This window comes from Crocodylus porosus, unplaced genomic scaffold, assembly GCF_001723895.1.
Source record: "Crocodylus porosus isolate Cpor-Errol unplaced genomic scaffold, CroPor_comp1, whole genome shotgun sequence".
Lineage (NCBI taxonomy): Eukaryota > Metazoa > Chordata > Crocodylia > Crocodylidae > Crocodylus > Crocodylus porosus.
Genome location: NW_017728943.1, coordinates 92,899,568 through 92,916,369, shown reverse-complemented (window position 1 = coordinate 92,916,369; position 16,802 = coordinate 92,899,568). Strand labels below are relative to the sequence as shown.

The window sequence follows — 16,802 nt, the reverse complement described above, 5'->3', positions numbered from 1 at the left end:
ACTGGATTAAAAAAACAACAACAGACTGTTACAGCCTCAGGGAATTGGTGGGCAGGACTCCCTGGGAGAGAAATCTGAGGAGAGGAGGAGTCCAAGACAGCTGGCTGTACTTTGAGGAGGCCCTTTCAAGGGCACAGGAGCAAACTATTCCAATGTGACAGAAGAATTGATAGATAGCAATCTCTTCAATGAACTGAAGCTCAAACATGAATCCTACAAGAAGTGGAAAATTGTCATAATACTTTAGAAGAGTATAAGAGTATTGCACAGCCATGCAGGGAGAAAGTTAGGGAAGCCAAGGCATGATTTGAGATGCAACTGTCAAGGGGCATAAAAGGCAATAAAAAGGGATTCTACAAATATGTCAAGGAAGGAAGATCAAAGAAAACATAGGTCCCTTACGTAATGCAGAAGGCAATCTAGTTATGGATGATGCAGAGAAGGCTGACGTATTTAAAGCCTTCTTTACTTCAGTCTTCACAAACCAGATGAAAAGTGCAGTTGGCAGCAGAGAGGAAAGGAGTCAGGAACCTAGAGTAATGGCAAAACATGTTAGGGATTACTTCAAAGCGAGATGTTTTCAAGTCAGCAGGGCTACATGGGATGCACCCTAGGTTACTGAAAGAATTGGCTGATGTAATTTTATATCCATTAGCTATCCTCTTTGAGAAATTATGGCAGTTGGCGAGGTCCCAGATGATTGAAAAAGAGAAAAATATAGTGTCCATCTTCAAGAAAGGAAAGGAGGAGGATCCAGGGAATTACAGACCAATCTGTACTTGGAAAGATCATGGAGCAAATCCTCAAAGAATTGACTGTTAAACACCTAGAGGAAAGCAAAGTGATCAAGAATACCCAACAAGGATTCACCAAGAGGAAGTCATGCCTGACCAACTAAATTTCGTTATATGATAAGGTGACAGGCTTTCTGGATGGGGAGAAATACGTGGATCGTATACCCTGCTCTGTGGATGAGGAAGGTATATGGTATACCTTGACTTTAGCAATCTTTTTAACACTGTCTCCCACAGCATTCTCATTAACAAGCTAAGGAAATGTCTATTTGGTTCAATGTCCATTTGGGAGGAGGTATCATGTGGGGCTCCCCAAGAATATGTCCTGAGTCTGGTATTATATGATGTCTTCATTAATGAACCATGCAATGGAATTGAGTACACACTTAGCAAATTTCCAGTCTCCATTCAACCAGATGAAATTTAAACAGGACAATGGTAAATTTCTGCATTTGGGATGGAATAATTGCACGTACAAATATAGACTGGGGAATGAGTGGTTAGGCTGCAGTACCACAGAGAAGGATCTGGGGTGAGGTCCTTATAATAGACCATGAGAATATGAGTTAACAGTGTGCACTTGTTGCAAAAAAGAACAACAGTATACTGGGTTGTACTAACAGGAGTGTTTCTTGATAATAAAGAAAACTTTTTTTTTACTTTATACAGTACTGGTGTATTAGAGTAGCTTATCACATTTATGCTTAAGGTTACATCTGCCTGAGTGGTGAATTATAGTATTATTTAAACTTATCTTTTATATTTAGCTTTATTTTAACATTGATTAAGCTTTTGTGTAGTCTCATTATTATTTGAACTTTTCATTCTGCTGGTGTCTGCAATATCAGCTGTCCTTGAGCTGTTCTCATAGCTTGCTCGCATGTTGTTTCTTCCCTTTTTTATCACTGTGAGGAGTTTTTCTAACCTAACATAGTAATGGCCTTGTTATCAGCTCAGATTAACTGAAATTGGCACTAACTGGCTGAATCAGATGGATGAAATGATTGAATACATTAATGAAAGGTGATAAGAGGAAACCAATAGACAATGCCCAAATCAAGACATGAATAAAAAAACTGAATTAGGAGGTGTGCATGTGATGAGTCCATTGAACAAAGGAATAAGCTGACTGGATAAATTATGGCCAGTATGCTGACTTCAGGGAACCCAACTGGGAAGCAAAGAATCATCAGAGGAGTGAAGTTAAAGAAAAGCATAAAAGGGGGAAGCAAGAAAGTTAAGCATATATTATAAATCCAACCTTCAATACCTGTCTGGATTTTGACTGTGCTAGCCATAAAGACTTTCCATTGATGCATCCTCTGTTTTCAGGAAGTGACTGGCCACATTTTCTGTTGAACAGTTACCATCTGGAAATTGGGTGAGATTATTGTACTAAGTGTTTTTCTCTCTCTGTATACCGAAACTGCTAAGATAACATTTGTAGTATCAATACCGCTAGACTTTGGTTAATTCAGCTGGTTTTTTTCATATTTCAAGCCCATTTAAGGGTTAATTGTGCTTTAATGATCCCTTAGCACTATATGGTGGACAGTGGTGCTAACAGGTTAGGCCTCACCTGGCATACTGTGTCCAGTTGTGGGCCCCAGACTTCAAGAAGCATGTGAACAAAGAGGAGAGAGTCCAGTGGAGAGCAACAAAAATCATTAGAGGACTGGAAAGTATGGCTTAGGAGGAAAGGCTGAAAGAGCCTTTTTATAGTTTTGAGAAGAGAAGACAGAGCAGATTTGATAATCGTCTTCAAGTACCTGAAGGATAATTACAGAGAAGATGGGGATAAGGGGTAGATCTAGGAGTAGTGGACTCAAGCTACAGCAGAGGAAATTTATATTGGAAATTAGAATAAACGTTATGACTGTGAGAGTGGTCAGGCATTGGAAAAAGCCACCTAGAGAAGTTGTGGATTTCATAGATTTCTTAGACATTAGGGGCTGGAAGGGACCTCATGAGATCATTGAATCCAGCCCCCCTGCCATAGGCAGGAAGTCAGTTGGGCTCAAGTGATCCCAGCAAGAAAAATATGCAGATGTTTTTTGAAAAAGTCCAGAGTAGGTATTTGCACCACCTCTGGGGGGAGTCTGTTCCAGACCCTGGACACAGGCAACATAATTTTTTTTTCTTATGTCTAGTCTAAATCGGCCTTCTCAGAGTTTATGGCCATTAGACCTTGTTATCCCTTGGGCAGCTCTGGTGAACAGCTCCCAGGTCCTGATGTTCTCCCAGGTGGTAAACAGCTGTTCTCCCACGTCCTGATGTACCTCTCTTATATAATTGTAGATTGCTATGAAGTCCCCCCTGAGCCTTCTCTTTTCCAGACTGAAGAGCCCCACACCTCTCAGACTCTCCTCATATGGCCTGCCCTCCAGGCCTTGGATCATATGAGTGGCTCTCCTCTGAACTCTCTCAAGCTTTTCCACATCCCTCCTGAAGTGGGGGCCCCAAAACTGGATGCAGTACTCCAGCTGTGGCCTCACCGAGGCCAAGTAAAGCAGGAGAATGACATCCCTGGTTTTGCTTTAGGATTCTTCATCCTTAGAAATTTTCAAAAGCAGGTTGGACAGACATTTGGCCTGGATGGTTTAGTCAGGGATGATTTTGCCTTGAGCAGAGGTCTGGACTAGATGACCTTGTGGAGATCTTTCTAGCCTTACTCCCTTATGATCAATTGAGGAAATATGTCATGCAAGTGTCAGGGACACTGGAGGGGACAAGTTTTTTTCCAAGTTAGACTTGTGTGGGGCCGATAATCTGGTCCAAATACAGAAGTAGAATGAATGGAAAATGGCTTTCCGGACCTCGTACAGGCATTTTGAATATTTGGGCATGTCTTTCAGACTCTGCAATGCCCCTGCCGCATTCCATCATTTTGTCAATTACACTTTTAGGGATATACTGAACCAGTTCATTATAATATACCTGGATGACATTCTGATCCTCTGTGATAACCCAATCCATGACACACAACGTTTGCCAGATTTTACAGAGGGTCCAGGAAAAAACAAGTGTATGCTAAGTTACAGAAGTGCGAGTTTGATAAAATATCAATTGAACTTTTAGGGTACATAATTTACTATGAAGGCCTGACCATGGACCCCCTGTAAAGTATCTTCAGTCATAGAGTGGGCTGACCAACAAGATGTGAAGGGGGTCCAGCAGTTTTTATAGTGTGTTGTGTAGGGGGTGTACAGGGGTGCACGTGCACCTGCTGGAAGTGCTAGTGCACCCCTGACAGCCTGTGTTTTCTACTTAGGAGATGGTCGGGGGGGGGCAGGCAAGAGTGCTAGTGCCTCCTTGAGAGTGCCAGCTGGGAAGTGGAGGCACCAGGAGAAACAATCCCCATGGTCCCCCCACAGCTGATTGTGCTGACCTGAAAATGCCAGCAATGCACCCAGAAGTGCCTTCTGGCAGGGATATGCCACCCTGTCTGGGTAATAATGGACTACACGAATCTGGAATACTTCCATGCCAGTTGGAAGCTGAACTTTCACCAAGTCTTTTGGTCAATGTTTTTCTCAATGTTTTTCTCCTGCTTTGATGTTGTGGTCATTTACAGCTCAGTAACTAAAAATCAGAAAGCAGATGCCTTGTCCTGAAAAAGATGAACTCTCAGTACCCAGCCCACCTCCCTTTCCAACCAACCTTTAGCCCAAGAATTTTATATCAGGCACCACTCTGCAGAACCTCTCCTTACTGATTCAAGCAGACCTTGTAGAGCACCTGTTTGCAAGGGGGCAGTGCCAGGCAACAAACTTACCCAGACCTGGTTTCCAGTGGTGCGGTGAGTTCCTGTTTCTCCAGCAGCACCTTTATATTCCCAAAGGCCCACTAAGACCTCAAATACTTAAGCTGTGCCATGACACTACACCTGCTGGCCATTTTGGTTGCCCCAGAACATAAGCATGAGTCTTTTAACAGTTCTTCTGGCCTTGGATGAACTTTTACATTTCATGATATGTTCACTTTTGTGCCATGCGTGCCCAAACAGAGAAGCCCCAAACCAAACTAGTTAGTCTTCTGCGACCATACCCACTCCCGCACTGCCTAGGTTTATGTGTATTTTATTGTGGACCCTCCACACTCAGCAGGTTGTTTTACAATGATGGTAGTGGTCAACCTATTGACTAAGATGGCCAACTTTGTGGCCCATGCCACTCCCTGCCAGCAAGACCGTGAAACCTTTCCTGGAACACATTTTGGTTCCATGTATGTCCTACCCAGGTAATTTCAGCCCCATTTGTCTCATATTTCTGAAATGAATTCTGCAAGGCTTTGGGTATGGAACCCTTTCATTCTTCAGGATAACACTCCCAAACCAATAGACAGAGCAGGTAAACCAAACCCTTGAACACTATAGCAGATGTTTCTTAAACTACCACCAAGACAACTTAGTAATTCTGCTCCCTTTGGTGAAGATAGCTTATAATAACATTTCCCATGCATCCACACACCAGACTCCATTTTTTGCTAATTATGAGTTCTGCTCCCAGTTTCATCTAGGACTCTCTGCTTTCCGATGAGTTCCAGCTGTGGAAGACCTCATTGCACACCTCCAGCTGATACAGCAGTAATTGAAGTATCATCTAGATGCCACCAGGGCTGTATATAATGACCAGCCTGACCAGCAGCACCAGCCTGGTCCCATTATTTCAGTGGGTGATAAGTTTTGACTGTCTTCTAAAAATATCCAGACCACAAGGCCATCAGCCAAGTTAGACCACCAATATCTTGGTCCTTTTGAGGCCATGGAACAAATCAACCCCATCACATTTAAACTCCATCTACCAATAACACTGAAGGTGTACCTGCTTTTTCACAGCTCCCTCCTCAAACCCTATATTGAAGAACTTTTTCCTGATTGTGAAACCACACTTCCCCACCTGTAATAGTTGAAGGACACAAAGAATACACTGTCAGACAGATTTTAGATTCAAAGCAAATCTAGGGGAAGCTCCACTATTTAGTGAGCTGGGAGGGATACAGTCATAGATTCACAGATGTTAGGGTCAGAAGGGTTCTCAATAGATCATCGAGTCCAACCCCCTGCATAGGCAGGAAAGAGTGCTGGGGTCAGATAACCCCAGCCAGATGCCTATCTAACCTCCTCTTGAAGACCCCCAGGGTAGGGGAGAGCACCACCTCCCTTGAGAGCCCATTCCAGATTTTGGCCACTCTAATTGTGAAGAAGTTCTTCCTAATGTCCAGTCTAAATCTGCTATCTGCTAACTTATGGCCATTATTTCTTGTAACCCCTAGGGGTGTCTTGGTGAGTAGAGCCTCACCAATTCCCTTCTGCACCCCCATGATGAATTTATAGGCAATCACAAAGGCACCACTCAAACTTCTCTTGCAGAGGCTGAAGAGGTCCAGGTACCCTAATCTCTCCTCAAAGGGCTTGACCTGCAAGTCCTTACTCATACGAGTGGCCCTTCTGTAGACCCTCTCCAGGTTATCCACATCCCTCTTAAAGTGTGGTGGCCAAAAGTGGACATAGTATTCCAACTGCAGTCTGACCAGTGCCCGATAGAGGAGAAGTATCACCTCCTTGGTTCTGTTTGTCATGCATCTGCAGATGCATGATAAAGTACAGTTAGCTTTGCTGATGACTTCATCAGACTGATGACTCATGTTCATCTTGAAGTCCACTAGGACTCCAAGATCCCTTTCTGCTTCTGTGCTGCTGGGCAGGTCATTCCCTAGGCAGTAGGTGTGCTGGACATTTTTCCTCCCTAGGTGCAGCACTTTGCATTTCTCCTTGTTAAATCACATTCTATTGTTTTCTGCCCATTTGTCCAACCTTTCCAGGTCTGCCTGTAGTTGTTCCCTGCCCTCCGATATGTCCACTTCTCCCCACAGTTTTGTATCATCCGCAGACTTGGACAGAATACACTTCACTCCCTCATCCAAGTCACTGATGAAGATATTGAAGAGTATCGGTCCAAGAACAAAGCCCCGCAGGACCCCACTGCCCATGTCCTTCCAGGTTGATACTGACCTGTCCACCACCACTCTATGAGTACGACTCTCCAGCCAATTTGAGGGTTGGTCAGTGTAATCATCCAAGTCACAGCCTCTTAATTTGTTCACCAGTATGGGATGGGATACCGTATCGAAGACCTTCCTGAAGTCTAAGTAAATGATATCTACCCCTACTCCTGCATCCAGGTGTTTTGTAACCTGGTCATAAAAAGAGACTAGATTAGTCAGCCATGATCTATCTGCTACGAACCTGTGCTGGTTTCCCCTCGGCATAATTTATCCTGCTGGGCTCTCACATATATGAGCCTTAATAATCTTTTCAAAGACTTTACCAAGCATGGAGGTGAGACTAACTGGCCTGTAGTTGCTTGGATCCTCCTTCTTCCCATTCTTGAAAATTGGGACCACACTGGCCCTTTTCCAGTCCTCCAGGACCTAGCCTGTGTGCCACAAGTGCTCACGAGTGCATCCAGTTGTTCCAAGTGACTGTGCACTATCTCAGGGTCAATGCTTGGTGGTCTGGCACCTTGCTGTTGTCTCTCTATGATCCTATTGTGAGACTTGTCTTGCCTTTTATTTAGGAACACTGAGGCAAAGAACTCACTGAGGAGTTCAGTCTTGAAGAGCAGTCCTAGAAACTGGCTAACCACATCCATGCTTCAGAACTGGTAAGGGCTTTCCATCTTGAGCACCCAGAAAAGCCTGGACCTTGGCTCAATGGAAGATGGCCCTACAGAGGTGGAAATACTCTCGGGGACTCTGATCAGGCAGACCAGTCTAAGCCAAGTATTGTCAGGGACTCTGAGCAGGCAGGTCAACCTTGACCAAGTACATAAAAAAACCACACCTGCAACAAGCCTCAGCTAGTGAACTCAGCCCCAGTTCATAGATTGATTAATAGATTGTAAGGGGCTGGAAGGGATCTCACAAAATCATCAGGTCCAGTCCCCCTACACTAGGCAGGAAAGACAACTTGTTTCAGGTAACAGAGGCAATGGGCACCCTGATTTGCTGCTCAGAGTGCAGCTGGGGCCTTGGGTTTGCAAGCCAGTCAATGGTTTTCCTGTGGTAGACTTCCTGGTTTCCAGCCCTGGTTTTTCACTTATTTCTGGATTTTGACTTTGGATGTTGACTCTGGATTTTTTTGCAGTTTCTTTTTCTTAGCTCCTGACACCAGTTTGGCTCTGTTTTCAAGCTTTGCCCTGTAGATTACCCTTGGCATATGATCCCTGGATCCTGACCCTGCTGTGGGCTCTATTTCTGGATTTCCCTCTGATTTTGGTAATATGGCTCCTGCATTCTGACCGAGCCCCAGGCCCCTGATTTCCCTCAGTGGTTTAATCATTAAAACAGACTGCCTATACCCCAGTCCCTTAGAGCAAGATGCAGCACATTTTATCATCATTTTTACTGTGTAATGACATCCATTTATTTGTTTTTAACCCAAATAAAGTCTTCTAGACGGTCAACATTGTGATCCTTTTTAAAATGTACCACTGAAAACACTATTTTAGAAAAACACATATGTTAAGATGTCTCAATAGGCTAAAAAGGTGTTTCCTTCAGAGAAGGGTTCTTCACTTGAAGCTCCTACAGGCTCATGATAGTTCATATACATTAGTACTGATGGCCATACTATTTCCTATGAATGTTGGAGTGTTATAGCCATGATGGTCCAGGAAAATGTGAGAAGCAATGTTTTATGGTAACATATTTGAATGGACCAACTAAATAGGTGCAAGCGATGTTGGACGCACTTTTAGAGATAAAATTTGTCAGATCTCTTGTTATTTCTTGGCTATATTTTAACACCATGCAATGTTACAAGGGAATGGCAATGGGGGCAGGAGGAGGGGGGGAGGGGGAAGTGTCACAAAAGCCACTGAAGTAAAGAGACCCAGGATGGGCCCTTCCATGCTCAACCCTCTGCATACTGTGTCTTTTTCCCTATACCTGGTCAGTTTGCTCTCCCACCCACTGAGGGGAAAAGAAGTGCAGGCACATTCCTGCAGTGAAGAGAGACCTACTATGGATGCTCTTGCTTGGGGAATGTCAAGAAGATTCATTATCCCTTAAATCTCTGCAAGTCTGGAATTGGTCAAATGTAACCCTACTGAGTTATTAATTAAATGGTATACTTTTGATATGTCACCTCTGAACAATCACGTTATTAGGTGAACAACTATATAACCAATCAGTGATTATGCCTTGAAGAATGATAAAGAATGAAAAGGCTTATTTATATAGCTATGTACTTTTGAAAAAAACAGGTGCACTTATAATTTTACAGCCCTCCTGGTGACAAAAGTGGCAATTGAAAAGCATAATTTTGTCTGGAAAAAGGCAATTGTAGAAATGAAGTGCAAGCTTCACTAATTGTGGCCATTTATGTAAAAAATCAAATTGTTTAAAACAATCAAGACAGAATTATGCTCTCAGGAGGAAAACAGGGATCAGAACCCCTTGTAATGGATAGGAGGAAGCACAGCGTACACTCCAGCATCTAACCTATTTTCTGCAGGGTAGGTCATTGCACTGCATTGGGAGATGCTCTGTAGGGATGTACTTGCACTCTTCAGTGCTGGCAGTTGAAAATGTTTCCCTCTCTGCTTATTTTACAATACTGTAGGAGTTGCTGAATTTTGTCCAGCCATGGTTCTATTTCTGAGGCACCTGGGAACGGATTCTATTTCATATGTATGCACACAAAATTAGGGTCAAAGTAAAATAATTTTACTTTCCTCTTAATTGAATGGGCCAGTCCCAATGCCTAAGTTAACAGCTTAAGTAACACACTGTTTTTAGATGGGTGTAATTATTTTGGTAGGTGTGTAATTTAAAAAAAATGAAATCGTTATACTACTACAATGTAATGAACATTTCACTAAAGAGAAACAAGGTGGCACCAGCCATGGTGTGTTAAAGAGCTCACTAGCCACAGCAGAGACACTAATGGAAATTAAGTTATTTAATTAGCAAATGAGAAATGTGGGACAAATCCACAGCTGCAATAAATTAACCCTTACTGAATATTTGCTATTGTATGTGCAAAGAAGCAAAGTCCTGAAAATTTTTACCTAGAATCCATGTTGCGTTCCCCCACTCCCCCCCATTTCTTATGGCAAAGGTTGTACAGTATTTGATGCCAAAATATCTTTAAAAGACTACACATAGGCTGTCAACAATAATATCTCTTGATGGTGATGGAAAGTAAGACTCATAGTTCAACTATCGCCAATTCATCTTGCCCTAGAGTTGCATTATCGTGTTATGATAGTCTCGTATTAGTCTTTTATTTCACAGATACAGGATATGAATAGTTCAGAAGTAGCAATATTATATTAGCAGTTATATTTGTGCAATAATACCTCTTCTCAAAACAACCTCCTACTTTTCCTGCTCGAATGCTATTGTTGCAGAAAATGTTAAATCCATCTTTGTTAGACAAAATATTAACATATATATTTTTTATCCAAAAATAGATGTGTAGGGCAGCAATAAAGGCACATACTATCAGCTTAGAAAGTCAAAATATGATGTGTAGTTATAATTGGTTTCTAATGTGTTGTTTTTTTTCCCTTTGGATTTGAATGCTCTTCTCTATCCTACTATATTCTGTATTGGTTACCGCATGATTCTTATCACTGTAGTATCTGACTTCCTTCTCATGAAATGTTTTTTCTCTTTTTATAATGTCAAATTTTAGTCTCAAATATTTGGAAGACCAGAGTGGTACACTGTGGTTGTTAATTGGTACTGTTGGGTAATATATCTTTGTATCTAACCTATCTAATAGGTTATTTTATAACTGAAATCAGATCCATCTACAACCACATAATTGCATGCGCAATAATATTTTCCTCAAGTGGCAATATGAGAATCAATCTACTAGTACACTATTCATTGTAGGAAGCAGTAAAGAACCAAATCCATAATTAATGTAATAGAATGCAAAATGTTTAGCTATCAGTATAGATATAGATAAACAGACCTTAAACAGAAAAATATATGTTAATGATATATAAAATAACTCTGGTCTTTTAACCTGTTCTGAAATATCTTTACATTTTTTTATATACAGTGGGTGTATTTACATGTACACTTTACCGTAGGATAGCCTAATTAGCTCTGCAGTAACATGTCACTGTCTATATGTGTGCCAGTATTAGGCTGCTGTCAACTAATTAACTCCACTGTAAGATAGTACTGTCAAGGAAATAGTACCGGCAGAGTCATTAACTGTGATCAAATGCACATGTGGACTGTGACGGCAGGTGTAAATTGCACCTGGTTAGCCCAGCCGGATGAGTCCAGATTCCTACCTCCTGCCAGGCTCTCTTCTACCCTTCACCCCCTCCTGCAGCCCAGTGATGATCCCCTGTACTCCCTGCCAGCCCAGGCCTGCTCTGCTTCAGCTCAAATTGCTGCTGTCTGGGAGCATGTGTAGATACTGCACCCAGGAACAGCTTACTCTGGCTCACATAGCTCTGGAGTTTATTTATTTTCATTGGGCACGTCTACACAAGATGCTTACTGTGCAGTTGACTAATTAACTGCTTCGTAAATGTCTCCACATCTGCATGCATGCCCCTATTAGGGCACACTAAATTAATAAACTCCACAGCAGGGTAGGACTTGTAAATTCAAGTTCTACCCTGTTGCAGATTTTTTCATCCATTGCAGCTCATGTGTAGGTGCTGCCTGCCTGCCTGGGGCATGAGGCTGCCTGCTAGCTCCATGCTGCCTGCTGGCTAGCTCCACACTGAAGTACCCTCATTCCCTAGCTAACCCCTCTGCAGCATGTTGAATGTAGTCAGAGCAGCCCCGGGCAAGCAGGCTGACCCCTAGAGTCCCCTACCAGCTGGGGCTGCTCCCACTGGGCCCTACATGCTCTGCATAAACAAACTCCAAAGCTAATTTCTCCGGACGGCACACCTGGGAGCAAAAAACTTTGGAGCAATAGGCTCCAGTAATTGCACATGTAGACACATCCATTAATTACACATGTAGATGAACTATGAAACTATGTATTACCTTTAAAGGAGAAAATCCACATTTTTCCATGGGAAATGGAAAACCCAGATCCATGTTGATCATTCAAGATAGAAACATTTGCAATAAATGAGAAGAAAATGTACTGGCTGGACACTAATGGATACACTTCTAGGAAGAGTAAATATTTCTTTACACTTCAGGGCTTATGAAGTCCTAAATTCTGACGGAGCCATGTTGTATTACTTTCCACTTACAAGAACTACAACAAATCTTTGCAGAGGAGTGCCCTAAGAGTAGGATAATATTTAGTGTAAAAACACCAAAACTTAAGGACTTCAGTAAATGTCAGTTATGTCTTGGAGTGTAACTTGTTTTTATCTATTAGACTTTTCAAAACAATGGAGTGCTTTTTATTTCAGAAATGTGTCCATGCTTTTATCATTCCATGCATATACTCACAAAGGTCATCATAGCCTTTAATATCTTTGTGTTTAATATATATTATTTTAACATAGCCATTTTAGAAACTTCAGGTCTAAGAACTGACACAATAAACTGTGGCACTTAAAGGGGAAACTATAATTACAATAAATAACTTATTGTTAGTATCAGCCTTCATTTAACCAACTTAAGAACATATTAAGTGTACTCACTTGGAACCGATAAAAGGTGCCATCATCCTTTAGTGTTAGAACGTGATCTGAGATTGGAAAGAAATAGCCATGTGCTGCCATTAATGTCCCCAAATGTAGAGCTTCCACTGTTTGATAGGGAGGAAGAAAAGAACAAACAAACAAAAAATATTATGTTTAAATTTACAGCAAGGGATTTTTATTGCAATGGTTTTTCTTGTCTCTTTTAAGAATCAGCTACCTCTAAGTGAGGGCCCCTGGAACACAGAAGCATGGCTTTTCCTGTGGAGTATAGAAATGATCCAAACAAGTCTGTTTCCCATTCCCATTTGACAGCATTTCCACGGCCTTCCTGCGTAACAGCTGGCTACCTTTAGGCTCAGTTAATCTCTTAGTTGGTTTACTGGCTATGCTGAGAAATACTGCCACTATTTGGCCACTGTGTAGCATAACCAATCCTTTTAGAACAAATCTAGATGGCACGATGTTGTGTATGTTCTCATATCTCTGCCCAGAGGTGTAACGTGATGCCCAAGTGCCCTGGGTGGCAGCAGTGCACAAGCAGCACAGGATTACTGGTTGTGCTGGCACCAGCATGGTGGTAGCTAGTCTGGCAGTGGAGCTTCCAGTAGTATAACTAAGAAATGAAGCAACTGGAGCAGCAGTCCTGGGTGCCAGCTTTGAAAGGGGGCCACAAAAATAGCTGTAGTCACAACGGCAGCTGATCATGCTGCTGGAATCATCATGGTGGCAGCTCATGCTGGCCCCTGCAAAGGTAGCTGCCCAACTACACCTCTGGCACTCACTGCTATTTCCACCCCACCCCCCCACCCCCCGTCTGGTACCTTGGTCACCCCACTCCCTTCATTATGCTACAATGTAAATTTCAATCCCAGAAGCTGAAGTCCCATAATACTGGCTTTGGACATGTATAGACATTTTGTTTCTCCCAGGAGAATCAACACTCTCCCAGTAAAAATTGCTGGTGTACAAGGTTCATTCAACTTTCTCCCAGAGAAAATATGCCCCCTCCAGGAGAAAGATCTTCTCCGTTGACACCTGGATGATCTCTCCTGCAAGAGGATTGCTGTCAGCAGCATGAACGCCTGCATGCTCAACTCCTCTACGATCGGGAGGCAACAAGCAGCAGGTTCCCCTGTGTCTTCCCCAGACTAGGGGATCCAGGTCTGGGTAATGTAGGGAGGCATTTCCCCACAGATCAACTCGTCTTGATCACAGAAAAGCAGACCTGCTGCTGCCCCGTCCCCACCTCCTTCACAAGACTAGGACAACCTATATGCTGCTCCCCACTCATTGCTCACAGCGGGAACAGACCAGTGTGGGAAGTGGGCAGGGGAGAATGCCATGCTGCTCCCTCCAGACTGGGAGCAGTGGAGGAGCAGCCACCTGCTGCTCTTCACTAGTTTTACAGACCAAGGTGTCTTCAGTCAGGAGAATGGGCAGGGGGCATTGCCCTTCTCCTCCCTATGCCCTGCTCTGCTGCTGGAGACCAGGAGTGGATGGAGGTGTGAGACGATTCTCCCCATGTCTCCCAGTCTACCGTCACCCTGCCGTTCTACTCCCCCTGTGGCCCATGAGGAGTGGAGGACAACCCCAGTCTGGGAAGCCATGGGGAGCCAGGAAGAGGGAAAAACTGCAGAATGAAATGCCTGTACCGCTCCCTCTCCTGGGAAGATTTCTAGAAGTGGAAATTTCCAGGAAATTTTCACTGCCAGAAATGAATGACAGTCTTTGTAGCTGTTTCACTTTATTCACAACAGAGCAGTTGTGCTGCTGTGGGAACAGTACTGTCTTGATTAAGATTGTGCTCTTGCCAGAGTAGTGACATTCTAGCAGTGTTTTCTTCTCCCACAAGATTAAGCTATTTCTTCACCAGCACCTCCCTGCAAGACTTATGCAAAGCCGAAGTATACTGAACACTCCTATAGATACATAACAGTTTCTGCCCTTTAATCTTTTTGCAATATGTTCTAAAGTACAAATTCAATAATGTACATAATTTCAATAATGTACCTAATTTCACTTTGAAAAGCATTTCAGAAATGCCAAGTAACATTCAAACAGGTTAATACCTACAGCTCAGTGTTTAAATTCATTGCTATCCTTTAATAAAGGGCTGATTAGTTTGTGTCTTTTCCTAATTCATGACTACTCCCCTTGTTGCTCACCAGAATGCTTTCATTATAGGTATTTTAAACTGTTCAGGGGAGTGAGTGGGATGTTTTTAATTAACCTGAAGCCAATGAAACTCAAACTCCTTCTCCTTTCTTGAACACAGGAAGAAAGAAAAAAGGCTGGCTGTTTCCCCAAAGAGCACACCTAACACTACCCCCAGATGGATCTACTTCATAACAAATGCTTCTTATTCCCTCTGTCTTTTTGAATTAGTTTCCTTTCTACTAGTATCATAATTGCCCCACTGTATTCAGCATGCCTTTAAAAGTAGACATCAACAAATGCATTAAAAATAGCCAAACACATCCTAAAGCACATTTTAAAACTAATATGCTCATCAAGAAAGTTTCTTGATATGATTAATACTTGTATTCTGAAGCTTGTGGACTTGAAGCCACATGAACCTTATTTCATCTAGTAGCACTATGCATATTCTCATTATTCACATAAACTTCAAAGCATTTAAATTCCAGAAGTTCTGGGCCTAGACATCTTGAGGCAATGAATTACATGATTAATAAATGATTTTTTTAAAAGCACGGTAATTGTTTTTAAATTGATGGCCTCTTAATTCAGCTTCCCCTGGTTCTTGCAGTGACCTACTACTAATTTAAAATGCCCTCTGTCACCTCAGATCTAGCAGCACCCTCAATCAATATAGTGTGGAGAGAGAGGAAAGATGAAGTAGCAAATCCACCAGTATCTCTTTAAAGGAATATGGATAAAGGTGACTGGGTTTACAAGAGAAGGGTCAGGCAGTATGGTACAATGGGATGCATTTTATTTATTTAAAAAAATATTTTTCATTGATACAGTACAATGAAACAATGTAGTATATTTTATCACATTTATAATTCTAATATAGATGCCAGCAGTTGCTTTCCTTTGATATAGGAGAAAGTGAATAATTTTTACTGCCTTGATTCTGCTCTTACTGAAAGGTGAAAAACCCACTGACTGATGCCAGGCCAAAGTTACAACACAAAGGGAGAGAGCACTGCTTGATTATGGTATCAGATCTGTGTATATCAACAGGAGTCACTGAAATTCCTCAAAATCACTTGGTCTGAGTGAGAACATGTTTCTCCACCAAAGGCATATGGTTATATGGACTGGACATTTATGTGAACAACAGTAGCATTCAGAGTAACTACAATAATAATGATGAGAAAAAGAAAGAATGAGTCTAGGAATAAATACAAATCCTTAAGGCAAACTCAATGCTAAACAGAAACTTTGTCCTATGGGACAATTATCCTGCAGTGGCCCCCTGCAGGATTACCTGTACTTTTCTCTGTAGGGGCAAGACATAGATAGTGTTAACATTTTCAGAAGTTACTCTGATTTTCAGAGTCATATATTCAGCCTTGAAAATTTTGCCCACACTCAAACCTACCTTAGTTGTGTCTGCTAATTAGCTCAAAAAAACTTTATTTTAAAGTAACATCAGTTACACAAGGGAAAGAGACTTGAACCAGCTGTGGTTGTGCTGGGATATCTAGATAGATAGATAGATAGATAGATATGCTGGGATATATATATATACAAATGTGTACACACACACATATATATATATATATATATATCCTGTAAATGCATGGATGATATATATATCCTGTGAACACAGGGATAAAACTATCATCTGAGAATGTATATCAGAGCTACCATTTTTGCACAGCTTGGACAGATGGAATTTCAGAATGAAAGGCATTTGTGTGAAGACAGAGCAAGACATGAGCAAACAGGAGAAGCCAGGAAATGGAGACAGCTGAATAAGGCACTACTAAGTGTATCCTACCCAGAAAACCTAAGAAAGGGGTGAGTACAGAGAAAGCAGGACAGAAGTCTAGGGCAGCAGTGCAGAGTAAGCTATCTGCTCATCCTTAGGCACAATCCTTCCAAATAAGCCTAAAAACACAGTTGCAAGTTTTGCTCATGCCTGTTCTTCATTTTTCCAGACAACTAAGCAGATTAGTCCAACACCTCTGCAAAGCACTACATGAGACATATTTTACATGAGACATTTTAGATCCCTATTAGCTCAGAAAACATTTCTAGCCCTGAGAACCTAAGGAAAATATACTGCTATCTTCAGAAAAATACCATTTGGATCTAAAAATATTGGTGCTAACAAAACCATGTCACTTTTGAAGGAGAGTCTTTCCATAAGGTTCAGTGAAAGCAGGAT

At 42.0% G+C, this 16,802-nt stretch overlaps 1 protein-coding gene across 4 annotated transcripts in view; it reads right to left on the bottom strand.

Annotated features, from left to right (window-relative positions):
• The window catches only part of RGS7 (regulator of G-protein signaling 7), a 494,829-nt gene that overhangs the window by 127,077 nt on the left and 350,950 nt on the right, over positions 1–16,802 (bottom strand). For all 4 annotated transcript variants that reach the window (XM_019549803.1, XM_019549804.1, XM_019549805.1 and 1 more), the window contains exon 5: positions 12,440–12,546. In XM_019549803.1, the coding sequence (XP_019405348.1) occupies positions 12,440–12,546 (107 nt within the window). The remainder of the gene's footprint in view (positions 1–12,439; positions 12,547–16,802) is intronic.